At 40.4% G+C, this 26678-nt stretch overlaps 2 protein-coding genes across 3 annotated transcripts; both read right to left on the reverse strand.

Annotated features, from left to right (window-relative positions):
• Positions 1-2737: 2737 nt before the first annotated feature.
• LOC148818722 (uncharacterized) lies at positions 2738-6412 on the reverse strand. Its single transcript, XM_088936885.1, has 6 exons — positions 6113-6412; positions 5385-5524; positions 4923-4990; positions 4229-4336; positions 3637-3735; positions 2738-2850 (listed from the first exon to the last, which is right to left on the reverse strand). Exons 1-6 carry the CDS (start codon positions 6221-6223, stop codon positions 2789-2791), a joined length of 588 nt encoding a protein of 195 aa, XP_088793011.1. The 5' UTR covers positions 6224-6412; the 3' UTR covers positions 2738-2788.
• A 7517-nt stretch (positions 6413-13929) lies between these two features.
• On the reverse strand, positions 13930-26444 carry get4 (guided entry of tail-anchored proteins factor 4). Of its 2 annotated transcripts, none has more exons than XM_088936625.1 (9): positions 26246-26444; positions 23661-23739; positions 22769-22850; positions 20772-20921; positions 19981-20119; positions 19323-19463; positions 18874-18949; positions 17994-18066; positions 13930-17381 (listed from the first exon to the last, which is right to left on the reverse strand). In XM_088936625.1, the coding sequence occupies exons 1-9, from the start codon at positions 26386-26388 to the stop codon at positions 17296-17298; spliced, it is 969 nt and encodes a 322-aa protein (XP_088792751.1). In that variant the 5' UTR covers positions 26389-26444; the 3' UTR covers positions 13930-17295. The 2 variants fall into 2 exon arrangements, with proteins under 2 accessions (XP_088792751.1, XP_088792752.1); XM_088936626.1 differs by having other exon boundaries at positions 22769-22847; positions 26246-26431.
• Between the last annotated feature and the right edge of the window lie 234 nt (positions 26445-26678).

The following is a 26678-nucleotide window of genomic DNA, read 5'->3' on the forward strand; positions in this document are numbered from 1 at the left end:
AAATCTGGACAAAATGGTCCCATTTTCTGCTTCATCTTTGTGAGAGAGCTTTTGGGGGAGTTTTGAATCTATTTATAATATATGCTGTACCTCTAAATTAGAAACCCTCAATGCGGTTTGACCTCTAACACATATTGCCTTGGCAGCGATAATACAATATAATCAATTCACTCAGATTGTACTGCATTAGTGCAGGACAGTGGGACCTGTTTAAAAGTGTCAATTGTAAAGAGCTTTGGCAGGTGTGACCAGTCCTGAGGTAATCAGGACATTCCAGTAACAGCACAGGATGCAGGTTTGAGATACAGCAGAATGTACAGCCTGAGTGAAGGGCTGTGGTCACTCTCTGTGTAAATTGACCATTTTTGAATAGTAGTTTAGAAACAATGACCTGACGGATAAGGTCAGGAGGCCATTGTTCCTCTTGTGTAGAAGTTGGGCTATAATTACTGTAGTTGGGTAGCTGGTTAATTACAGTTTGTTACTGTAAAGAGCTCAGGGCACAATCTCGCAGACTGCTCTCAGTTTTAAGTCTTGGAACCCTCACACCTGCTGATTTCTATTCCTGATGACCTCTGATGCATATCTGAACTAATCACTTAACAATATAAACAGTGACACTGTAGCTAAACAAGAGCTTCAGCAGGTGTGACCCCCTACTGCAGTTCTCCCGTCATTTCAGTATGAAAGAAAAGACCAGATTACAATGTGCTGCTGTGGTGAAGTGGACAGGACCTTCACACCTAAACCTCTGATCTGCTGGTCGGCTGGTTGGTTACATAATGAGGCTCGAACTGATGTGAAAAGCCTTCAAAAATATAAAGTAGCATTTTATACTGCCATCCCTTTTAGTTCCCACTTACTAGAGAGCTGGAACTCTTTCATGTGTTCTGTGTGTGAGTGAAACAGACTTAAATAGAGTTTTCTAGGTATTTAAAAATTAATGTACGGGAGACCGTGCCTGTATCTGGCCTGGAGGAAGCTTGTGTAGCTGCAGCTGTAGAGCACTGGTCTGGTTCTGCTCTGGACACAAGGCCACTCATATGGGCCTTTGTGCTTTCTCTGTATCCAATTTCTTTTCTGATCCAAGCAAGCATGAGCTGCACAGTCACAGCTGTTTCTTTAAGGGGAGAGGTCTGTTGAGACAGATTGGCCAGTTGTCCCAGGTTCGAGGGTATCCACAATCCTTCTGGTGCCTGTCACCAATAAGCCTCTACAGCAAGCCCAATACATGAGAGCCTACTCAGTTCATGGAATCAGATACAGAATGTGTTTCCATTTGAAAACGACTACAATTGGAAACCAGATAGAAGTATCATAAGACAGACGCAGCTCTGCTACACAATTGTGTACGTTTTATTCCTCAAACTTTAAATACCAGAATCAGATCAGTAGTCAGAAACCTCATATCCTTTTTTAGCCAGGCTTTCACGAGCTGTATCACAGACAATATCGTGAAGTCAGTCCTGTCCTTCAGAAGTGAGGAGTTACTTTCTCAGCTCCACACCTTATATTTCATCACCTCAGCCAGAGGCCCTTGTAATTCTACAGCCTCGACTTCTCGCCTTGGTGCTGTATTGATTTCACTTTCCTGAGATCTAACATTTATATTGATTGACTGGGCCAGTTAGAGTTTGCCTGGACTGACACTAAAACGGACAACAGAGAAGAGAAGAAAAACCTCTCTGGAGAGAACTCAAGCCTGCCTTGAGAGTAGAGAGATGTTTTGCTCAGAAAATTGTGTAAGACCTCTAATTACGACAAAGACAAACGTTTGCCTTTTTCTTTGAACTTTTCAATCAGTCCAAAATTTGAACATTTCTTTCAGGAAACAGTTACTAATAAAATAATGGTCAAAACTGTCCTTGGTTTCTCAATAACTGGCACGAGGGGCTACTGTTTGTTTAGGAGATAATGTGTACACATGGGGAATTTTTCTTTTGAAGACACTCTGGTGCTTGTTTTAAAACTTTCTCAAAACAGCACTCCCAAAGTGAGTTCACATTGGAATTTATCATAAGATCCAGTTTCTGGTAAAAAATGAGGATTGCAGCAACAAGGAATTTCTGGAACCACTTGCAACACCTTGAAACAAGAGTAGAAAAGGGTTTCCTACGTCCGTTTCCAGCACCACAACGGAGACTACTCACTCTCTAAGCCATGGTGTTGCTGTACTTTGCTGCTGTTTTCAGCATAGCGGCTCTGAGCTCTGCAGCCCTTCTGCAGTGTGACAGAACAGTGAAGCCCTTGATAAATCGAGGATCCCAGTGGGGTGAGCTGCTGAAGCAGCAGAAGTGATAGCTGAAGCAGATGTAGAGATACTGAAGTTAAATGGAACAATGTTGTGAGCTTGAGCTTTGAACAGTAAATATGTGCAATACTAAATTTTCAACTGGTAATTTTTTAGGCATTTTAATTAAGCAGTATACAGTAGACTGAGGTTTAGACTGAGTGCAAAACTCAATTTAAAACACCTTCTCTAATGCTTTGTTCAAATTTATAATTCTTTCCTCTAATTACAGGTTTTACTTAAAGCTTCAATTCCAAATGTGTTTAGGGAAGTGTGTCTTTCGTGTAGCACGAAGCAGGTATCTCTTGGTAAAGCTCTCGTGGTAACACTGCTTCAACGAGGAAATGACCTCACACAGCGCAGTTAAGAGAACAGGTTTGCTGATATGTAAATGTTAAATGGCATGAAAAGGATCACCCATCACTTACAAAACATTAGCAGATGAGACCTATTTGTATTGTTTATTTGTGTAGCTAGGAAGGTTTTACAGAGTTTAAGTTAGTCTTTGTCCAGTTTTGAGACATCCGTGGATGAAGCGTTTTTCTTGTCAGGACATAGCTCTGGGGAAGAGAATAAAAGGTGGTCACTTCAGTTAGCAAAGTGAACTCAACAAAATTACATTCATCTGTGTGAGTAACAGCTTACTAAAGACAGGTGGCTGTGAAAGAAGCACTATACTACTAAAATACTGTCTGTAGTTGTATACTGAGTGAGAATGAACATATTGTATGATGATGATGGGGAATAGTACACCATATTAGTATCCCTTAGATTGAGGTACTTGAGGGTTTCAGTGCCTTCTGGTCCAGTAGGGGTTACAAATCACTAGCACCTTGTTTGAGAGCATCACCAAGGTCTGACTCAGTCCCTGCTTTTGCAAGAGATGAAAAATAATTCTCAAGGGAATGTTGTCCCTGTAAGGACAGTTCACAGGGCTGTAACTCAAATTCTATCCATTATACAGTATGTACTTCTCAACTATACTATAATTGTACCAAGTAGTGTATAATTTTTCCAATTCTAGGTTGCAGGGAACTAGAGCCTCGCTCAACAAACAGGATACACTATGGACAGAACACCAGTCCCTTGCAAGTTAGACACAGAAATGCATGCATTCATACTGTACATAGGGCCAATTTTTCCAGAGGCCAATTAGCCTACCAGGAAACTGGTAGAGACCAGAGCACCAAGAGGAAACCAGGGAGAACACACAAACTCCAAGCAGGTAACACCCCAGGTCTGGAATCGAACCTGGGGCCCCAGTGCTGCATGGCAACCATACTCACCACTGAGCCACCCTGCGTATAATAGTGCCCTGTAGTGTAGTGCCAGTACTGAAAACTCACCTTTGTCCAGGTCAAAGTAAGATGGAGGAGGCAATCCCAGGCAATACAACTGCTTCAGGTACTCTTCCCTGTATTCTAAACGAAGCTCTCGGGATCTAGCTAAAAACAAATATACATTATAAATATTTAACCATATTAACACAAAGCAAGCTTATGCAGAGGTAACCAGAAAATAATTTCACAACTCTGTAATTTGTAGGAGCATAACAAGAGCATTATAATGGCTCGTGTACATTTATGCCCAGCTTTGGTTTTAAATAAAATTGAAGTGGAGTTAAAACCCAAGAACATCTGCTATTTCTTTACCCAAAGAGTTACAACCTTTGAGCTGATATACTATAGTTCCTGGAAAGAAGGCAGGCTGAGATCATTGGACAAAACTAAATATCAGCCAGATGACGAGAGAGGAGGCCATTTGACCCATCTAGTCTTCTCCTGCACTAAAGGCACTTCCATGGTTTTGGCACTTTGTAGTTGTCAATGCCTACTTGGGCGTCATGAGGAGGCCTTCCAAAATTTCACTGCTGTCTTATTCTTGTCATGGTTTTGTACAGTAACACATTATCTGTGATGAAACGATAGGAGAACTTACCAAAAATATAGAAGGAGTGAGCCAGGTGCTCTCCCTCTCTGCTGGTGAAGTATAGCAGCAGGCATTCGGGGCAGGTCTCCATGACTGTGCCAGTGGTGTTGCCAAGCACTTCAACAAAATCAGAACAAAGGATTTTACTTTCCATTTCAGGTCCCCCCCATGAACAACCCGTCCTTTAACAATCACATAAAAAGCATTTTGAAACCTGGAGTCAAGTGAGAAGATTACTCTGGTATTCCAGAGTAGAAACTCAAAACAACAAACTATATTCATTTATTTGGGAGGAGAGGGAGCTGTAAGTTTTTCCAACAGGCTTATTTGGCATGAAATGACAGGCATAATGAGGGCCATGACTAGGAATCCCTACTATTCTCTTTCCCTAAAGAGAATCATTTAATTCGGCCCCTTGTTACTGATGCTTGCTGTTGGTTTCTTTGGAAATCCTATGATTTATGTTAAAGATGGTGAACGCCTCCAGGGAGATAAGTGAAGAAGCTGCAACATACTTTAGAAGACCACTTTTTATTTATATATATACACACTCTGACCTCTCTTCTCTACTATTAGAATATTGATATTTTGAAGTGTACAGTTTGTAAAGAACTGTAGTGGGATAGAAGTAATTATGTTAACTAGGACTTAATGCTTAATACCTCCTCTCCCCCCAGAATATTTGCAAACAGGTAGTACATACATTCGAAGGTTAGAACCCCACTGTTGTTTATCATGTTCATAACTGTAGATGTCCAAATGCACGTGTTCCTGTAATCAGAAAATAAGAACTGTTTAGATTGAACAGCATACACCTGTGCAGAGCATGCATAGAACACCTGTGCTCCTTTATTCCTCTAGAGCCTGCTTGTACTAGGAAAAACCCACTATACTCTGCTTGAACCTCCTTCTGGAGAGGGAGGGAAATTTTGAACAGCTAATCAAGTCTAACCTGCACGTCTCTGGGGGGTGGAAAAGAGTTCACTCAGGACAGCCATGCCAACATGAGGCACATGTATAAAGTTACACAGACTCCCCAAAATGGAATCAAACCCAGAACTCTAGAGTTGTAGAGTGACATACTATGCCATATGAATATAGCCCAGCCTGTGCCTCTGGCAAGTCATCACAAAACATTTACAGTGGACAGTGCAAACCTACTTACATCTTGTAACCCTGATTCAAAACCGTTGTATTGGCAGTTAAAGGTGAGAGCTCTATCCAGGAGCTCTGCAGGTCCTTCAGCATGTCCTGGTAGATCTTATAATCTGTAGCTGCTGCAAGCAGAAACCATTTTCCAAAGATCTATGTGCAGGCAAAAAAAAAAAAAAGAAATAGTACTTAGTATAAGACAGTCAATTCTAAATTACAACATTACACCCTGACCTACAAAGCATGTTATGTAAAACTTTATTTTAACAGTTGTCCAGCGAGTCTCTGTGATTTTTTTTCCCAATATTCAGTATGATTTCCTTTGAGGCCTGACTTGTGAATTAATGTTCTGCTGTAGTTGGGACATTATCCTTTTTTCAGCCCCCAAAACATTGACTGAAACATCAGCCTAAATAAAACAATAAGTCATATGTTTCATATTTGGATTTAAAGCACTCTAAATAAAACCTATTATTGGAGAAAAGAATGTTATAAAATTTAACAAAGCGTTAGAGAGGGTATTTTAAATTGAGGTTCGCATTCAGGTCTACAGCTCATCAAAATGTACTGTATTCTGCTTTCATTCAAAGTTTTTAAATTACCAGTTGAAAATTGATATCCCACAATTATTGTTCAAAGCTTGAGTTAATAGCATTATTTGTTCCGTTAATCCCAAGCAACAGGTCTAATATGATGGAACATTTCAGTCTCTCTATATCTACTCCAGCTTCAGCAGCTCACCTCAGTGGGATCCTCGATTATCAAGGGCTTCACTGTTCCGTTACACTGCAGAGGAGCTGCAGAGCTCAGAGCCGCTATGCTGAAAACAGCAGCAAAGTACAGCAACACCATGGCTTAGAGAGTGAGTAGTCTCCGTTGTGGTGCTGGAAACGGACGTAGGAAACCCTTTTATACTCTCGTTTCAAGGTGTTGCAAGTGGTTCCAGAAATTCCTTGTTGCTGCAATCCTCATTTTTTACCAGAAACTGGATCTTATGATAGAAAATTCCAATGTGAACTCACTTTGGGAGTGCCGTTTTGAGAAAGTTTTAAAACAAGCACCAGAGTGTGTCCAAAAAAAAAATTCCCCATGTGTACACATTATCTCCTAAACAAACAGTAGCCCTTCGTGCCAGTTATTGAGAAACCAAGGACAGTTTTGACCATTATTTTATTAGTAACTGTCTCCTGAAAGAAATGTTCAAATTTTGGACTGATTGAAAAGTTCAAAGAAAAAGGCAAACGTTTGTCTTTGTCGTAATTAGAGGTCTTACACAATTTCCTGAGCAAAACATCTCTTCTCTACTCTCAAGGCAGGCTTGAGTTCTCTCCAGAGAGGTTTTTCTTCTCTCTTCTCTCTCAATTTACGAAACTAGGATGCATTTCTACATTTCAAAGCTGTTAAAGAAGCTGCCTTGAGGAATCATTGAACCCAGTGCTGAGGACACAGTTATTCTTCTCAGGTGTCAATACAATGGCTAATTGGCTGCACCTGGTCTAAGCATGGGGTTGTTTCAGGGTCAGTCCTCATGCAGTGAGAAAGCAAGGCAGCCACTTGGACACATAGTTCCACAGCATTGAGAGAGAACAGGATTTTAAAGGTTCTCTATAAGTGCAGGTAAATGCTAAAACTGACTGGAAGATCATTTAAAAAATATTGTGTTAGTATTGAGATTGTGATGAATTTAACTAAAGGGTATAATTTCAACAATAAGAATACATTGTCAATTATGTCAGTTGTTTTAAGTTACCTGCATTTAAATGAATAATGAGCCTTCCAAAGATTTGCACAAATGATTTAATCAGTTTGATAGCATGAACATCAGTGAGTATTAATGAAATGACAGTAGAGAATCTGTCTAAACTAAGGCCTAACTTTTATCTTCTCTCAAACAAGTTTATCCACCTTGCTTGAACAGTTAAAGAGCAGGACATGAGGAGACGTTTACAACACGTTTGTGGGGGAAGCCATATTAGAGACTCATTTCAGTCAATTAAAGATGTTCATTTATACCAAAAAAAGTCTAACTTCTTTCAGTAAAACTATTTCAGGGAAAGCATCACACAAAGTTGGTTTTACAAACTTTGTTTGATATTTTTTCCACAGACATGAAATATCTGCACTTTGAGAAGTTTGTTGAAGTAGTGGGCAGTAGCCACCACTGTATTTTTTTATTTATTTTATTTATTTATTTATTTTTTTTTTTTTTACAGGCTTCATATTAGATGGAACCCAAATCACATTTCTCCAGAGCTATGAAAGGATCCATGGTCAATCTTTCAGAACTGGGTGGGGGACTGTGGTGCGAATTCAGAATTGACACTCTTGCTCTTGTCGCCTGCCTGCATTCCTACATGTTTTAACCATTCCTGTTTTTCCTACCAGGTCAGTATTCCCATTCCCAGGCCCAAAAGCCAGAGGTGACGCAACTGGGGCTCTCTGAGGTTATATAAGGGCTTTCACTTCTCACCCTGGGACACTGTACACCTCCAGCTCTCACCTCCAGCCAGACTGCTGCTGAACTCCCATCCCAGCACCTTCACTGCTGCTCAGATCCGCTCAGACATGGAGCTCCTCGTCTGGATCATTGTCCTCCTCCCAGTTTTCCAGATTTCTGCCTCTCCAGTGCCCGTAAGTGGTGCTACTTGGGGAATTTTATCAATCAAGCTGAAGTATTGATCCTGTCTTTTAGGTTACAGAGACTGTCCAAACAGAGGATAAAGGCAGTGATTGACTGTCTTCGAGAAAGAGGACAAATGAGAAAAAAAAAACAAAGACAAGTGAACTACAGGCCTGTGATGAGCTAAACATACTAAAACACATAACATATTAGTCTATTGCAGCTGTCCTTTTTATAAGTTGGGGAACATTCATTAATTGAGTATCATGGGTATATTAGGGTATGTGATAGGGTTGTGTACTGTTAGTGTTAGGAATCTGCATCTGTGAGCTCTTGTGTTCACACTAGGTTAGTGTGAAAACTGCCCAAATGTACAGTACATGTTTCAATAAAGGAGAAACCATGTACAGTATAAACCTTTGTTAGTGATGAGGATAGCAGTGCTGACCTGGATTGATCAAAATTGTTTCCAGTTTGGGGTCCATAAATAGAAAGAAAAAAATTGACACATTGATTAAAGTAATACATACTAAAAAGTGACAAATTCTCCCCTCTCTGCCTGGTGGGTTTTGTAGCTCCTGTTGTGATGGTTCACACTGTATAACAGACTGATAAGACGGAGCCGTCAAGCTTGTGACGCCCCCACTCCCTCCCATCATACTATGATCTCTCCTCACTTCTTCCTGTACCCACAATGACTGTACTCCAACACCACTACATACACGACCACTGAATGTAAGCCAAAATTGTACTTGTAATATTTATCAATCACCATATTATTTTTGCACTGTTTTTGTCCTGTTGTATTCTTTTTTTCTGTTTGCATATTTGCACAGTTTTGATTACACTGTTATTACACTATTATTGTGTTACTATTGTCTTGTCTTCTGTTCTATTTATATACTGCACCGGAGTGACTAATGAGAAACACTTTTCACTATACTATGCACCTGTGTAAGTATGACAAATAAAGTTGAATTGACAAGATAATGTCTGAGCTGAATTAACCTACAGCATTCAAGCTGGTATTCTCAAGTGTATTGCACTTTACTCCAAACAATTTCTCTGCACTCCATCTCTTGGGATTTGGAATAAACTAATATGTTCTTGTGCCCTGTTGTCTCAGGTGATGAAGTTTCTGCCATGGAAGTGATTATTAATGTCAACTCTGTCTCAAGTGATTTAATGGATGTATTAATTAAATGGCATTTTAGATGGTAGACTTACAGGGATATGCGACTTTAAAGCACCTCATATAGGGTACTTTTACTTACTCAGTCTGGTGGCACTTAATTGCTTAAATGTGACTTAAATGGCAAAAACTAGTGCATGTTAAAATGCTCTCATGAAGAGAAGACCACCAATATTGAAAAAGTAAAGACAAACAAATTAAAATTTAACAACTGGTTCTGATGTCTGTAGCAAATACACAGCAGTTTCAGTTGTGTAAAAATGCACATTATAGCTCATTTCTTCAACTTCAAAGGAACGGTCTACATGTCTCATGACAGGAAACCTCAGTCTCTAATTAAATTGAGAGAATTTAATGGACTCTTCCTTCTGTTTTTGTTCCAGCAATGCCCTTCACATCAAGCCACTCCATCAGATTTACAGATATTGCCTACTCCAACCAGAGGAGCGCTCTGATCTGTCCCAGGGGTCCACAGTGCTTCTGGCCCAAGTCCTCTGATGGAGCTGTGTACATACCATACGTAATAGACCCAGAATTCTGTGAGTACCCCTTTACATATCAGTTTCAAACTTTTCATTCAGACAAGGTACAGTCCAGTCTTACACAGTACCTCATCTCCTGTAAGGAATTTAAATCCCATTTCCAAATAGCTTTGTGCCCTTGTGTTAGTTATGAATCTGAAATAATTATACACAGTGATACATTAGCATAATCAGTCTTATGTTTCTTTCAAGGAAAAGTTACCAGAAATTATTTTTCCCCTTTTATTCCACAGCTGTTCCTCGAAGAGGAGGATCATTCAAGCCCTGTCTGCGATCTCCACGGTCACCTGTATTGTCTTCACTCCCCAATCCAGAGAGAGAGATTTAAACTTCCGCTCCCTCAATGGGCAAGTTCAGTATTATACAGAATCCTTTAGTCGAATTCACAGCAGTGAATGTGGAGCCTTGACCTTCATACCAAATAAAACCTGGCCCACTGAGAGGCTGTAACTTACAGCAGACTAAGTTTTCTGTTCCACAAGGTTTTGGAGATCAGTTTGTAAAGAGAGTCCCCACTAGCTGCCAGCTGTGGACTCCCAGAGGGTTCCTGCAGTTCAAAGACATTTTCTCCCTCCCCCCTGTGCAGCATTTGTACCCAAAGGGTAATACCCTAGATATGCAGGGCAGCAGTAGATGATGTTTGAGTAATTGTCTGTTGAAAAGTTGATCTGAATAAAGAGAATAGCAGTTTGTGATGTAAAGACACCAGTAATGTATTTTCACTTCCCAATTATCAGAACAGGGGTGAGCGAGTTTACCCCCCTGTCCGGCATGGCCCAGGGAGGTGGCAGTCGGGCAACAGGAGGTGATCCGCAAACACCAGCAACATTTGTAAAGACACAAATCCAATTAAACCAAGGCGACTTACTACAGACCCATGGCTAATAGATGAGATTTTGCCTATTTTGGGGGGAGAAGCACAAGTTTGTTTAATGATAAATAAGGCTCCCCCTGTACAGCACTGACAAATCTGCTAGTGTCAGAAGGGATATAAAAGAAAACCTGTTAGCAAGGATGCAAAACTGAATGAGAGCAGTAGTTTGCTTTGCTGTGGGTGTTAATAGTGCAATCCACCCACTCTTGAGGATGCACAAGTTGTTTTGCCAAAAATGTAACCATACCCTGTCCAGCATTTTCCCCTGTAATATGTTTTGGGGCACTTTTATTTTTAAAAGGAACCACAAATAAGAAGCCTGTCCCTGCTCTCCAGTTATTTAATTATCTAAAGAAGCACTAGAAAACAGAACTACGAGTAGTTCAACAGGAGGAAAAAAAAAAGCTGGTTTAAATGTCGTTTGTTTTAAGCTTCTACAGAGCGCGTCTCCCCAAAATGGGAACGCAAAATCACTGCATAAACGCAAATCTGATTAAAGTCTTGGTTTTGTTTACTGGGAGGCTGTATATTCGATTCCAATCACTTTTAGAGACAAATTTGTTTGGTCCGACTTTTCCCCTCTCCAGCGCTTCACTGCAGTGAAGTCCAGGAGGGTCTCATGGCAAGGTCACCCCTCTTCTGAGGGTGCACAAATAGTGAAGCCGCATCCTTCACGCTTAGCTCTCCATTTACATCTTGAGCGCTTCACAGTTTAGGATTGTTAAATGTCTACTGGCGAAGAGTCGAATGCAATAACTATTCTCCAAGCTCTATAATAGAAGATAAGAGAGCCAACTCGTTTAATTGTACACCAAAACAAACTTTCTACGACCAGCGATACCCCCTATAATGAGGGTAGATCAAGCTCCTCTTGTTGGAAATTCGCATTAAAACGCTAGTCGAGATTGAAGAAAGATTCAAGCGTCGTTACATTATAAGATGATAGTAGCTTTTTTTTTTTTATATGCGTTTCTAGGCTTGACAGTTTAGAAATCCTAAAGAAATTGAGGAATCCTTCCTTTCGTCCTCCGAGCTCGGGAACAGCAAATCAGAACAACATGCCCGACTCGATCAGTCAAAAGGAAAGCTACTAGAATTGCTTTCTTTACTGAAGGCGTTTTTTAAAAAAAACCGCAGAGCCCATGAACTCCCCTACTGCTGGATCTCTCAGGGAGAGAACTCTGGCTTCAGTACACCGGGAGAGATTTCCGTCTCTCATTGGTCTGCGGTTTTCTCCTTATTCCTCATGCAATCGAGACCTCGATCTCACATGGTTTCCTAACGCAAACGAATGCATTGCTACTCGAACAACCCTATTTTATCCCGGCTGATCCCGTTTGGCCAGTAAGACGCAGCCGAGGAAGGAAAAAGAAACCTTCGGCTTTTTCAGCGTCGCTGACACGGCAGCAGTCGAGAAAGGGAACCTATTACCTTACCGAGCCTAAACGCAGGCTACTACTGCACGGCCTGATCTGTTTATTTATAGTCCTTCAGGAATGCCCGTCACCTGACTGCAGTTAGGATTGCCACACGAGTCATTTCCCACTGCTATCCACGTGAAATCCCGGGCTGACGAACCAACTGCTGAGCTGCAAGGACAACGGTGGCGCCAGCCCTATTAATGATTTAATTGTCTAAATATTTAAATATTATTGAATACAATAATAATAATAATAATATAATGGCATTTCCACAAAATGAATGTGTATAGAATGTGTATTTCTACTCTTTTAAATTATTTTTCCTTCTTTCTGCCGAAAAAAATAAACGGTTTAAAATTTAAAAGGGGCAAATAACAGAAGTGGCAGAAGTACACCACCCCATTCCAGTTCCCCCCTAGGGAGACCTCACAGGCCTGGAGGTGGACTGGACTGCCAGACTTCCTGGTTCTGCGGGAGCAGCTTGGACTTCTCTCTGCTTGGGCTTGATGGAGAGCCCCCCGACAACGCAGCTGGGCACAGCACACACCATAGCTGGTCTCACTCAACCTCAGCAACCTTCCGGTGGGGTCTGAAGACCAAGAGGTCCCCCTGAGCCTGGTGCTGGACCCCCTCTCCGTAAAGCACTCGACTCTGCTAAATCAAGCTGGAGATTTCTTTCTTGCTACAAGGATAGGAGGACAGATGTGGCTAGCAGCTCGCCTCTTGTTCATAGCAACAGGGTTTTATTCTCGAAGATGAGCAAGATTTTCACACAAAAACATACATTTATGATTGGTCAGGAACAGTTTCTTACCATACACGGTGTAAAGAGGCTCAGAAAGGTAGGCACTGAGGTTACCCTTGGGCAAATAACCAAGAATCCTAATTAGCCAAGACATTTATTCCCTTTGATGTTGCCGAATCAAGCGTAGGATACACGAGTTACACCTCCACTCGAGAGACCTCAGAGAAACGTAGGCCAGCTGGGAATGCACAAAACAATAACTTAATTCTGAACTCCTGACACACCCCAGCTGGTCTCATCCTGCACACACAACACAGGCACAGGTTCCTTCACTGGAAAGGCTGCCCTCTGGGCCGGACGTTGTAATTTGAGCGAGACCGCTGCCCTGAAGCTCTCGCCTGCCTTGCAGTGTGTATTTGTGAGCTGTATCAAGACAGTCTCGCAGTCTCCCAGCACACGTGAGCTCATTGGTCTTCGGGGTCTGGTCCGGGGGATTGCTGAAGGTCCCCCCTGCTGCTGGCTGGGGCTCTTGCTCAAGCACGGAAAGGCCAGGATTCAGTGAATCCACATTCGGTGGAATCCAGGTCCCGGGGTCTTCTGGTATTGTTGAAAAGTAAAAAAAAAATCTTGTCTGTACCTGAAAATGTTCCATATATGAACTTTCTGTTAGCTAAAGCGTGTACAGTGCCTGAGTCCCACTTCAGACTGGACGACTTCTCCTTCACTGCCTCAGCGTCTTCTCAAAATGCCAACGAAAAAGAATTGGTTCCGCTCAGCTTTGTGTTTCTTGAAGTAATTTGCTATGTATTCACATTAAAAAAACCTGCTCAAAGATCAATGTTTTCTCTTGATACTAAATGCATGAAAATAACGCCAGGTGTGCAAAACTGAGATGTATTTTTGTGGTTATTAGGATTCAACGTTTTGAAATCTTTGTATGCACATTTTTAAATAAATGGATAGCATAAATAAATGGCGCAGTGGTTAGCATTACTGTCTGCCACTGGGGTTCAATTACTGAGGCCCTGGGTTCAATTCTGGACATGGGGTGCTGTCTGTGTGGAGTTTATATGTTCTCCCTGTGTTCACATGAGTTTCCTCCAGGTGCTTTAGTGCTTCAGAAAATGGATGGATGTAATAAAATGATAATCCTCAGAAAAGTCATATTTCCATCTTTATTTTCCTTTTCTAAGGCTCTCAATTTTGCAGCACGTATATAAAACATAAGCACGAAAAAAATCTTTTGACAGTTTAGACAAAATAGGAGTTTAATAGAATATTAAACAACAAAAAAAAATGGATTTAAACGTAAGCCAGTTATAAATATGAACACTGCTTTTGAAAACATATAAAAGATTTCCTGTCACCTGTTCACGCCACACACTGGTTGGTATTACAGCAGATTAAAAAATAATTTAAGCCTAGTCCATGTTCAAAATACGATGGTCTGCTTTACAGAGTAAGTTCATTAACTAGTGTTTAAGAAAAAAGAACAATTCCTCTTGGAAAAACAAAAAAAAGTTTATATTGTTTAATCACGGTGTCTTCTGAAAGCAATAAAATAGCTGCAAGGCATAGGGCCAAATAAACATTATATTCAGGGGAAACTGAAACAGAACTTAAGTCTGAACTCATTACATTCTACATACTCACAGGGTATGTATTTGATTCTCTTAAAGATCAGCAGGAAAAGCTATGGCTGAGGCCGCCAGACAACAGGTGATGTGGAGTATCGATGTCTCATAGCAGTCAGACACTTGACTGTATTGCTCATCACACATGCACTGGCACATGTATCTTCGAAACTACTGCATGATGACATGATTCGCAAATATGACACTGGATAAGGAAGCACACAAAACAGACAATTATTTGAAATCTCTCCATAAGGTACGCATTTCACTTTTTGGGGGTACAGCATTAAACTGGAGTACGTCCTGTTTAGAAAACAATGTTCAAACTGGCTAGAAGATGCTTGACACTATCAAAAAAGGAGCACACTATCAGACAGGAGTAGCCCAGTTATCCTTTAAAATGGTCAAACACTATATCGTAACGCCTACGCAGTAGTAAAAGAAATATTTTATTTGACACCAATTATTGGAGCGTATGTCACTGGCACCTTGGGGGAGGTGAGAGGGTGAAATGAAATAGTTTTATCTTTGTTTCCAGTAACGAGAATGCGATGTAGTGTTATCAATAGTTTAAAAATAAAAAAAAAGTTTACCCTCCTTAAATGCAAACATGTAGTAACAGCATGTCAAGGCTCAATGTCAGTGATACTGTCACAGTAAGAATGGGAGATTCTTCAGCTCAGGGCTCCCTGCAGAGGACAGTGCTGTCGGCAGGGCCAGAGCCATTTCGTGTTCTAGACATTGTGAACGCTTGGTTGCAGACATGGCTCAAAAAGGGCCACCTTTTCAACAAAAATGGTCATTAAACTCATTGCAACGCATAGATTTGGGAACAGATCATTTTCGTGATCATTTTTAAACAACTCTAGTGTGTCTTTTGGCAGGCTTGGTTGTTTTAAGTCAATATAACACTGCGATCAGAAAGGGGCCCTCGATTTTCCCAACACTACACAGAATATTAGAACATTCAACATTTAATGCAACTTGTGTTTGACGCATTGTGACTCTATGACATACTTAAACTTACTGTACAACTTCTCAAACTCAGGTTCCATTTAAAAAAAAATAAAGCTTTCAAATGATTTCTTCTCAAAAGGAATGCCAGTAAGATACTTGACCTAAAGAAAAATCAATAATCCAAATGACCCTAACCAATTTCAATTAATTTGCAAGGAAGTTAGAAAGGCATTAGTAGGATCCAGCACATACTGTTAGTCACTCAAATGTGTTCAAAACGCTGTGGAGATATCCTAGATACCTGTATCTTTATGATTTATTATGCTTTTCAATAATGTTACACATTTTAACTTCTATTTGAAGTTAAAGGAGGCTTTTCTCATACGGTTTTAAAACTGATGTCAAGTGTGACATAATGGAGTCATGAACAGAACTGTCCAGTTAATAAAATTTCTTTTCTTTATAATCTTTCAAGATGTCAGCTTACAGTGATTGGATGCCATGCATGACAAATCAAAATAATGTGTGTAATGGAGTTTTCTAATAATTTTACCAGTGTGAAAATCCTGGCCCCAGTGCTTTTATACAAATATATTTTAGAGTAGTACATGCACACATTAACAGTGAAAAGGAAAATATACCTTTGATTTCAAACCAAAAGTTTTGGCAGTATTTTACACCTAACATATACAGTATAAGGCTACCACATCTTATAGACTAAAAAGTACTGCCAGTTTTGTAGCCTACATGAATGAATTATACATGTGAATTATCATTCAGGTGTCAGAGATCACCATGTAAAATGAAAGTGCAGAAATGTGTTGGATAAAGAAACATCACTGCTAAGCAACGTCATTGATGAATGTGAACTAAACAGTTTTTCTTTGTCACTGGGGCCCTGATCAACAAAGCTGCTTGCTCAGAGCACAGGTGGAGGACAACGACCCAGGCACTGCCAGCTCAAGCCTGGGTGAACTCGAGAGCCTTCTGTGGCACAGTAGGTATGGGTCAGAGTGGGTGTTAGCTGGGGCTGGAGAGGGCCATGTCAGCTTCCAGCAACACAGCCACCGCAGTGTCTACAAGAGACGTGCTGTGCCTCCAGTCGGGTGGATGGATCGTGTACAGTGTAATACCGGAGCAGCGCAGAATTACAGCCACAATTCCGACTACGAACTGGCTGGGTTTAGAAAAGACGGAATTTCCAAATTAAAGGAGCAAGACGAATGATTTATCTGTTGAAAACACAGACCTTTTCCTCACATCACGAGGACAGTGATTTTAAAAGAACAGTTATAAATAAAGACAAATCAGTATTGAAATTTCTGCTGTGCTGTCAGAATTTTTCAAAACCCCATTTCACTGGATCATCTACTAGAATAAACGTAATCAAAAAGATATATTTTTTTAAAGTAACCAAACATCTAGCAGTGCCACTAAGTTCAAGATAATTGTACTTTCACCACAATCACACCCAAACTCTTTATTGCAACAGAATAGTTTTTGCAAAACAAAGGCTGACTTCACAATCAGCCTGTGGATCTATGGGATTCCAAAAACATTTAAGCTTTTTCATATGAGCAAACCCCAACCGTAGATCAGTCCTAAAACAGAACTGCAGAAACGTCAGGTCTGTATGTGTACAGGTGTTCTCTTCCACACGCAAAATAACATAAACCGACAATTTTTTTTTCCAGATTGTGAAGGGAGACCCACCACCAACATCTCCCCCGATGATTTTTTATTTATGCAGTTTTCCTCTCATGTCAGGTGTCCAAGTCCCAGATACACTAACTGCCAGTCATTCAAGCCCACAAGCTAAAAAAACAAAAACACCAGTCCTTTCTTCCAGATGCAGTGAAGCCAGCCTGGAATGGCCTTGTTTTTATTAGAGTAACCTGTCTGATCCATGCAGCCTTAACCCCTCCAGCACAGCCCTGCTTTAGTCCAGCTCAATAGGGCTGCTGTCCTCCTGGGCTTCATCCCCTTCCTCCTCTCCAGCCCCCATCAAGCTGTTGAGCAGGTTACCTGGAAGAAGGGAAATGGAAGAATTTGAGGTCAATACTCAAGACTTTCGGTCAGTCGCACAATGTATTTCATTTCTGACTTCCTACACTCTCTATCGGCAGTCATATCTGGGACCCTCAGTCCTAAGTGTTTATTTATTAAGTGTCCATCCCGATTGATCAGCTGTAATCAATCATTAATTAGTCATCGTCGCTAAAGGGAAAACAAACATGAGAATCTTTGTGAACTTAAACTAATAAAAATGACTAAAGCGTGCCAATATCAATGGCTCTGCACAAATAATGACAACTGTCTAAGTGACTTTTCTTTAAAAGTTAACATTTGGATCTGTTGTCCCTTTTTTTCTTCATCATACTGTAACCTAAAAGGACTATTCAAGCTGTCATGTGAAAAACTGAAACCAAACAATAATTTTATGACAAATAAAACTAACACAAGCACATCATGTTACAGTACCAGTAATGAGATCCTTTTTTGATTATATGGATTATTTGCACATGCAATATACAAACTGTTTTATAAAGGTTTGAGAAAATGAACGAAGTTAAACGTTTCCTCACCACCTCTACCTAGCGCATCCCCAAATCCCATTCTACAGAGGGACTCCCTTACCTAACAATCCACCATATGATGACGACTGCTTGGGAGGAACTCCGAAGAAGAGCTGTCCTATTCGGTCAAGATACTGTAATAAAGGCAAGAAATTCAAAAACAAAATAAAGTTATTCAGTTGTCAAAAACAGCATGTTATTAATTGGAACTGCTGTTTTGCCCAGTTACAGTGTGATATGGATTGTAAAATGCTTCCCACTGATGTTTGATGCCAAAGATGGCTGTTCAAGTAAACACAAAATCCAGGGATAAAGACAATTAAACTGATTTAATTCCTTGACTGTGCAGGAATGGCAAGCAGGTCATTCCATTCTGGAAGACAGAGAAATGTAAAAATCACTATGGAAATCAGCCAGATTTTAAAGCAAGTACAGGGTGGCAGTAAATCCTTAAGAAACATCATTTAAATGGGCTTTTATATGTGAGAAAATAAAAAAGTATATTATACATTAAATTATAGACTTCTGTAGATTTATTTCAAAATAGCATTGTACTTTGCTTGTAGATGTTTGTCTTGTAAAAAGTTTAGAATTAGTATTTCATGGATGTATATGCCACACAAGCGATTATAACCCAACTGGTGAATTGTGCCATAAGCAGTGTTTCTTTTTATTTACATTTTTATACAAAATAGTATAAAGATCACCCTCTTACATACTGTATATAAGGTTTGTTAATTTACTTTTCTAACCTGTTTATCTTAAATGTGAGTGTTTAGCAATTTAGAATATCCTTCACCTTTTAAATCTAACAGCATACCATTCAGTTGTCTCATTAGGCATCATGTAATAATGATATATACTGCATATATCATAATAATGGTGATTTTAAATAACTGAAAGCAATATACATGTTTTTCAGGAACCATCCAGTGCCATACCTCATTGTACATAGGATCCCTTTTCAATGATGGCTGATACTGTTCACATAACACTGTAAAAACGGTTAGTTTACCCCTGGAACAGAGACAGAACACAAGCATTTGCAATGTAAATAATATCAAATCAATCTTCATACACTATAACTCTACAACCGACTTTCACCCCCAGTGAGAATCAGCATTCACTGTGAGAAAATATGCCATATTTGGCCGACCTTAGGGTCTTTTATGTTTAGATGCAAGACGGATGTGTTGCAGTGACAGCTCTGAAAACAGTTGATTCTTAACAGAGAAGACAATAAAAGCAAACTGCAAACCCAAACAGCTCTTCCAAAATTCGTCGCTGCTTATGTAGGGGGATTCATATCTGGCATATAAGAAGCAGATTACATTACTGGTCTTATGTTTTATATTATTGTAAAAGAGGGCTCATTTCAGAGTGGACTTACCCATCCACTGCAAGTAACAGGAACCAGATGAAATTTAACAAGGGCTGTACAAAGGGAGGGCCCCTCTCTATTGAAGGGTGTTTCTGTGTGTATGTGGTGAAGACCACGGAGGCGCTGCTTTTATTTTTTAAACACAAAAACCTAGGGGGTACATAAAAACAGAACATTCAATTTTATAGTAATGTAATTAGAGCAAACAGCCATTTCTGTAAGGGTAAATATGTTCTTTAGCATGTTCCGTATCTAAGCTCTGCATGGTACTACCAAAATGTCAGATTCCCACCCTCTACCAACTTTAAATTTACTGCCAACAAAGTACCTGCTTTATTTTATTTGACTTTTTTCCCCATTTAGCTTTTCACGTTTAATTACATATAAAAAATATTAAAAAAGATTAACGCAGGTATATAAAAACTCCAGTAAACCCTGTCGGACATTTTAACAAACAAAATAGCTCCCTGCTTGAAACTGTGCTACCAATGCAATTCGAGACTTAAACTATTCCTCTGAATTACTGATAAGACCCTAATCCATGGTGAAAGCAGGCCTGAGGAGAAAGCAGTTTCCCACTTCGGGTTTAGAAGTCAATTAAACCCGACAGATCTCCAATCCCGACGCCACGGAGGCGCGGATGACGAGGCTCGGGGGAGGAGCTCACTGTAAGACGGCCTGGGCCACAAACATGTCCACCTCGCTGCGATACCCCCGCGACGCCGAGTACTCCACCAGCATCTTGGCACAGCCCTCGCCGTCAGAGGAGTGCAGGAAGTGGTAGCGGGATTCGCTGTAGTTTTGTTCTGCGCAGAAAAACAAAACGCATAAACCCCAAGACTAGTATTTATATAGTACAGTAGTTGCTGGTTGGGAATGCCGATTCAGACGGAACAATTAAGAAATGGAAAAAAAAACAACGACAGAGACCGTACGTATTCTGGGTGGCTTGCGAAGAAAAATGAAGACAGTGTTATTTCTTTAATGCTGTAAAACCTGATAATGCTATTGTGATAATTGTGATCAAGCTGTGGTTGGGTCGTGATGCAGTATCCTTTTTAAATATTGGCCTCTGAAATTTCAGTTAGAAATGGAAATAAATACCATCTTTAACTGGTATTTATTTCAAAGAAAGGAATGCAAAGTAATGAACCTGTGAATGATGTCTAGGAAAAATGCAATCACAAATGGAGTCTTTATTACCTTTAAATAATTTTCACAAAGAATTCTGACATTAGCAGCAGTACAGTGAATTCCACTTAAGAACTTAAGACATGACCTGCATACATGATCATTTGGGTAGTGAATTCAGAAAAGTATTATTGTACATATTATGCAAAACTTTCTTCAATAAAGTGCATTCTGGCTGCTATAAAGCCTGTGCCTTTACAGCCTACTGAAATCTGGAAGAGGATGTCTCTTTCAGAAGCCGGCGTCCAGTCTGTGTCTTGGCAATACCTTTCCACAGCGTGACAGCGAGCAGCTGGTGCAGCCTGGGATGCCCCAGCTTGCCAGACCCGCCACTGGACCACTTCAGGGCTCTGGACACAAACGCAACTCGCTCTGGGGAGTTCGGGTCCATCAGACTGAACAGCTTCGCCAAGTGCTCTGCAAAGCCAACACAATATTATGCCAATGTCCAGTGGGGAAACTGATACATCCCGAATCTCATTCTTGTGATTATTATATTACATTGCTACGATTGGAAAAATTAGCCGCTGACCCTGTCAGCTCATTGTGTCAGTCTTTATTCCTCGCAGGCTCACGCAGTATGAGAATAATGAAGAATACAGTCAAGCCATTCTGTACCTTAGCCACACAGCCCTCCTGGTTTCAACCTTTATTTCCTCTCTGGTTAATTCTAGCCACACTGAAAACGTGGCTGGTTGTTACTCTTAAACCAAGATTTGATCCTTCCTGACCAATCTCTACAGCTTTGGCTTTGGTCAGCCCTGACAGTGGCTCCTTCCTTGTGTGGGTGTATTGGCATGATACTCAATAAGATTTGCGCATTGGGTGCATGTTGATGATGTTGGTTTGTACAGTATCAACCAATGTTCCGGTTTCTTCTTAAACCAGTTAGTACATTAATCCAAGCATCAACCAAGGTATTCTCTAACTCCTATAGGTTTCAGACAGATTTTCTCCTGACAAAATCTCTGAATGATTCTCTATTAAATTATATTTGCTGAAGCTCATCCATTGCAAAGGGACACCTGTCTCTAAACACATTCGTATTGTTGATGAAGCCTTTACTAACAGGTAGAAATTAAACAATAATTAATCAAGATGTGACAAATGATAAGGGGTGAAAACTTTTACAAGGCTATGATGTAGTATAGTGTATGAGATTGCAGGTTAAATTGAATAAAATAGGCCACACACTAAAACACAGCAAAATAATTTTGGGCAACCACTGTGCTGAAGATAAAAGGTTGCAAATAGAATGTGCTTGAACAGCAAGAATGCAGAATAAGAAAAAAAGATGAGAGATCTTCGGCAGTGGGTGGAGTAGGAGTGTACAGCTGGAGGATACAAGGCTGACAGGCTGTTGGATCTGCATGCACAGTCTGAACAGGAGGCTTTGAGCTGCCAGAAAGTAAGCAAGGAGAGAACAGAAACAGACCCGAGACAAGGTCCCCAAGTAGAAGTTACACAGGAAAAGAAAGAAAACATATTATAATAGAAACCATGCTTTGTATTGAGCCTGGGAGGAGGAGCTAGGTGTACATATATACTGTATATATATATCTTATATAAACCTATTATCATCCACCATTAATTCTATTCATTTAAATGACATAGGTAGCCAAAGTGATTTTACAATATAATATTTTAATACAGATGGTAACCAATTCAATTTGTATAATTTGCTGAAGCAATCTGGGTAAAGGTCCTTGCTCACAGCTCTCCAAGCAGAGCCTTTATATCTAAAAAGATCTTAAAGCATTTTAGATACTGAACAGGAGAGAACCACTTCATCCTCCAGTGCCATACAGCACCTGTCTGTGCGACACACAGTAGCCATTATGTGCAGATCAGATCGGGATGCGAGTGATTGCTTATCTAGTTGAATTAATGGGGAATGTCAGGTATGCAAGACTGTGCAAATTATCAGAGTCTAATTTGGTGAGGACATGGGGTTAACAACCCTACTCTAGGTTTACCAACACCTCTTAGAGCAAAGTTTTCCTCAGCAGTCTCCCACCACAGTGCCTGCTTGTCCCCAGAGGTCTGACCAGATCAGGCTACTGTGTGGCAACAGTACTGTCAGACAGTTATACAGACAGTGAAGAGCATGTGAACTGTTCATCAGGGGAAAAAACATCAAGATGCCGGTGAAAGTCTTACACTGATAATAAACAAATATGTTCTATGCTTGAATACAAAACACATTGGGACTCTTAATTTCAGTTAATTTAATCAAGAAGTCAGACAAAACTAACTCCACTCACCTAAAATTTCATCTGCTACCTTTGTGTCTGATTTTTCCAGTGACTCCAACACCAGCATTGAGAGGTCTGCTGCGCTGTTCTGCTGTGGATGGAAAAAAAGAAATACAACTGCATGATCTTCCTGGAAATCTGCTACCCCCCCCCCCAGCTCCAGAACACAATGAAAAATTACAACTGGTTGGAGGATCCTCTGCAGCAGTGAGCCATTTTATTCCGAGGAACCTGGGACCACGCAGATGGTATAAACTGCTCATATTTGCACCTGCACTCCGGCCAAACTCACTTCCTTCTGAATGGCATGAAGCAGTAACCCACTATTTTACCATCTCCTATGTTCCCACTAGTTGACACAAATTCAGCTGTAATAAGAGACTTTGCATCAAAATAATTACTTTAAATTCCACAATTTACATGCATAGAGGTTAAAAACACATTTCTTTTGGAAAAAGCTACCCTTATTAGGTCACCGTTAAATCATTTCCAATACTTGGAACAATTTCAATTTACAGCTCATCTGGGATCAAGTACCCTTCAGTCCTCTAGGGGCTGGATTTATGTTGAGACATACAGTATGTGACTTGTGCTGGATTACAGCTCTCCTCAGTTAAAGATACTGGGACAAAATTTAAGACCCACCCTGCAAAACTAGAAAGCACTGCCCTGTAAGGACCAATTTTAAGGGGCATAAGAGCTGACTTTACCCTCAATTTCCAACAATCCCCAACCTCTTCTTCAGTCTGTCATCCAAGGGTCAATACAGAGCCCCGTAAAACAACACTGATCAAGAACCAATAACAGTGTAGCTTGGCACCTTTGGAAGCAGCAGGTGGATAGAATACTACAGGAGGTAAAGCAATGAACAAGAACTGAGCAAACCTCTGTAGCTAAGTACCTGGTTATAACTGAAGAAGAGCAAGGCTCCTGAATACATTAGCTCTCTCGCTTCTGCATGTTTGCCTTGTGACATATACCTGCATGGAGGAAAAATAAAATGAGTGTATCAGAAATATTTACATGATGCCAATCACCATAATTTAGTCTTAAATGTACAATATATGTAAACGGACAACATTTGTCAACATTTAGTCAGTTGCTCATTACCATGACACTGTTATCGTATATTGGACAGAGTCCTCCAGTGCCCAAGCCCAGGGCTCTGCCCTCCAGAGTATTAAGTAACAACCAGAGAAACATTCACTCATGAAGCTTGAGGATGTGAAGAAGTGCAGTCCTGTCATTATGTTCTCCATTTTTTTAGCCTAGCCCAACCTGTAGAGAGTTAAATAGATTGTGTACATTACAGATTTTTTTAATTGCTCTTCTTCCCCACATTCTGCAATGACTTAAAGTGCAGAATACAAATACTACATTTTTCAGATTACAATTTGGACCAAAAACTAAAAGCAGACAGATAAGGACACAATAGGCAAAAAGATGAACTACTTGACAACATGTCTGTGAGTGCTAGTCTGTTAAACAATGACCACTATCCTTAATCTAAAACCATAATGCAATCTGAATTGATGCAAAATGATGTTAATTATGCTGTCCTTCTGCCCGTTATTGTAGATGAGCACACTTTTTTGGTCTGATCTTAACCTACATAATCGAGCAGATGTATACTTTTGCATTTGTTGGAGAACTTCCAAAACAATGAACATCAGTAATTATGACAGGAATTCAGCATTAGACTAGGTTACCTAAGGCAGTCAAGATTCACAGACCACCTGTGCAAAACCACACAAAACCACCAAACACATGCACCAAGAGGAGGTGAATCTCACAGCTTCTGTAGGATAAAGATTCACATTAATTGACAACTCTGTCAGCCAAACTAGTAAAAATATGAAGGACGTCCTAATCAGCAGGGTTAAAATTAAGTTTCCAATTAGCGTGACAAATATTGAGTCCAATATTCTTGAGCACTTATTCTTAGGTACCAACATTGGAATCATACAGACTGCATGGCTGTATTAAAAAACAACAACAACAGCCATTTTACTAATATATAGCAAAATACTATTACTATAGTAGAGTAGAGGAGTTCACTGCTATATGTACATGTACATTGGAATTCTTAATCATGCTGATCTCTATAGTAAACTACTGTTATATATATATAACGGTGTACAATGAAAAAAGCCCCTTTCCTTTCACAGAGTAGATATCATACCAGTCTAATGAACTGTCAGGATGCACCTTGCAATGGTCTCCAACCCTGGTCCTGGAGAAACCCAAACCAGCAGATTTTATAGGTTATCAATTTCTAAAGGCTTGGAGCAATTTCAATGTGATCAGATAAGCAAGTGATTTGATTAACAATGCAATTTAAAGATCATCTGGGATCATTTGGGACCAGACTCTTGAGTGCCCTTCATCCCTTGATGACCAGAGATCTCTTTATTTATCGAAACTGAGTAGTTGCTTAACTGATCAATAACTTGCAGGCACCCTAAGTGGACTGAGGCTCTGCACCCTGGCTGGGCACCCCTGATCCACAGCATTGCAGTAGGATACAGTTACATAATTATTCAGGCTTGCTAATCCAGCCCTTCGCAGCGTTACAAGAAGCCTTTCGATTTTAACGTTCTGTCTGACAGAAGTCACAAACCTCGATCCTTAATTTCCTGCTAAATATGTTATCTTTGCAACTATAACTTTGTTGTTTTGCCTAATGCCTTCATTCCTCAGGTATATTGTGGGCCCGTTTTTAGTAACCGCACACAGGTGACTCGTTGGTGCCCGCAGTAATCTAGGATGAGCACTCAGAAAAGGGGGCTCTGTTTTCGGTGTTTTAATGTGTCAGAAGTGTCACTGTTACACTGAATACATCAATACCCCCTGTATTAGACCGAGCACAAGGGGATTACAGTGTTGCTTCTGCATCGCAATCTGCAGCTTGTCAGCATACGGTTTTTCTTTTAGTTTTGCCCGCTGATCATAATATTGATAGATCTAAAGATATATTCTCCTCTGTTTTCCTCGTTTATTATTTTTTATGTCTTTTGCAGTTTACGTTGCTGCTGGGGGGTCTTTTTCTCTCTCTGCTGAAGACTTGTGTGTCGGTCGCAATTCCGAGATCACTAGACAACCGAGCAAACCACAAGATTCAAAACGAAAGAAACAACAATAGCGTGCCTGCGATTTAAAAATATAATATGTGACTGCGGGACGATAATACAAAATAGTAGCGTTGACTTAAAAAAAAAGCCCTTTCCCTTACTTAATGTTAGTCTGTAAAACCAACCTAAATGACAGCTATCAGTTGATGAACATGAGTCTCGCCCAATCAGAGATCAGAACCGACCTCAAAAACCGGAACCGCACCCGCGACCAACCAATCACACGGGGAGGTAGGAGGAGCATAAAGGGGATTGTTAGGTTGAAAGAAAGATCTGGAAACCAAGGCCTTCAACGCTTGTCTGTATTGTATTTTACAACACTTTTTTATTTTTTGTGCACATGGCTGACACTTACCTAAAGAATAAAGTACGATACATTTGATGGGCTTCATAGTAATCCCCCTTTTCCACACTGGCCCGAAGTTTGCCTTCTACCCTCTGTACACCTCCTCGGTTTCGGGCACTTGAGCATTTCACAGCCTCCTGCTCAGACATCATTGTCGGTTCCCAGTCGGTTGGGCTGATCGCAGCAGCAACAAAAAAAAAACGACAAAACGGAACTGGCACATCCGGGCTTCCGTAGTGGGGAGTGAAGCTTGATACACGTGTAGGGTCAAAGTTAGGGAGGTGGGCGATAAATATTTTCGACCAGTGTGAATGTAGCGCTCTTTCCCAAGCGATTTAAAACCCATCTGCATCTTCGGTTTGGTACTTGAGCAACTAATGCTAGCGTTAACTGAAGTGATTTTTTTTTGCTCAACTGTTAGGCTGCACATAATGTTAAGGCA

Source organism: Atractosteus spatula, chromosome 18, assembly GCF_055471065.1.
Source record: "Atractosteus spatula isolate fAtrSpa1 chromosome 18, fAtrSpa1.hap1, whole genome shotgun sequence".
NCBI classification, from domain to species: Eukaryota; Metazoa; Chordata; class Actinopteri; order Semionotiformes; family Lepisosteidae; genus Atractosteus; species Atractosteus spatula.

Bases quoted from the DNA above. Each gene is read 5' to 3' on its own strand.
- get4 (XM_088936625.1), bottom strand. From the start codon at position 26,388: ATGATGTCTGAGCAGGAGGCTGTGAAATGCTCAAGTGCCCGAAACCGA. The intron at 22,851-23,660 runs GTACTTAGCTAC...TTCCATCCACAG, and splicing joins TCTTCTTCAGTTATAACCAG to CAGAACAGCGCAGCAGACCT. The intron at 17,382-17,993 runs GTAAGGGAGTCC...CCCTTCTTCCAG, and splicing joins ATCATATGGTGGATTGTTAG to GTAACCTGCTCAACAGCTTG.
- LOC148818722 (XM_088936885.1), bottom strand. From the start codon at position 6,223: ATGGTGTTGCTGTACTTTGCTGCTGTTTTCAGCATAGCGGCTCTGAGC. The intron at 5,525-6,112 runs GTGAGCTGCTGA...GCCTGCACATAG, and splicing joins TAATCGAGGATCCCACTGAG to ATCTTTGGAAAATGGTTTCT. The intron at 2,851-3,636 runs GTGAGTTTTCAG...TCTCTTCCCCAG, and splicing joins TTACTTTGACCTGGACAAAG to AGCTATGTCCTGACAAGAAA.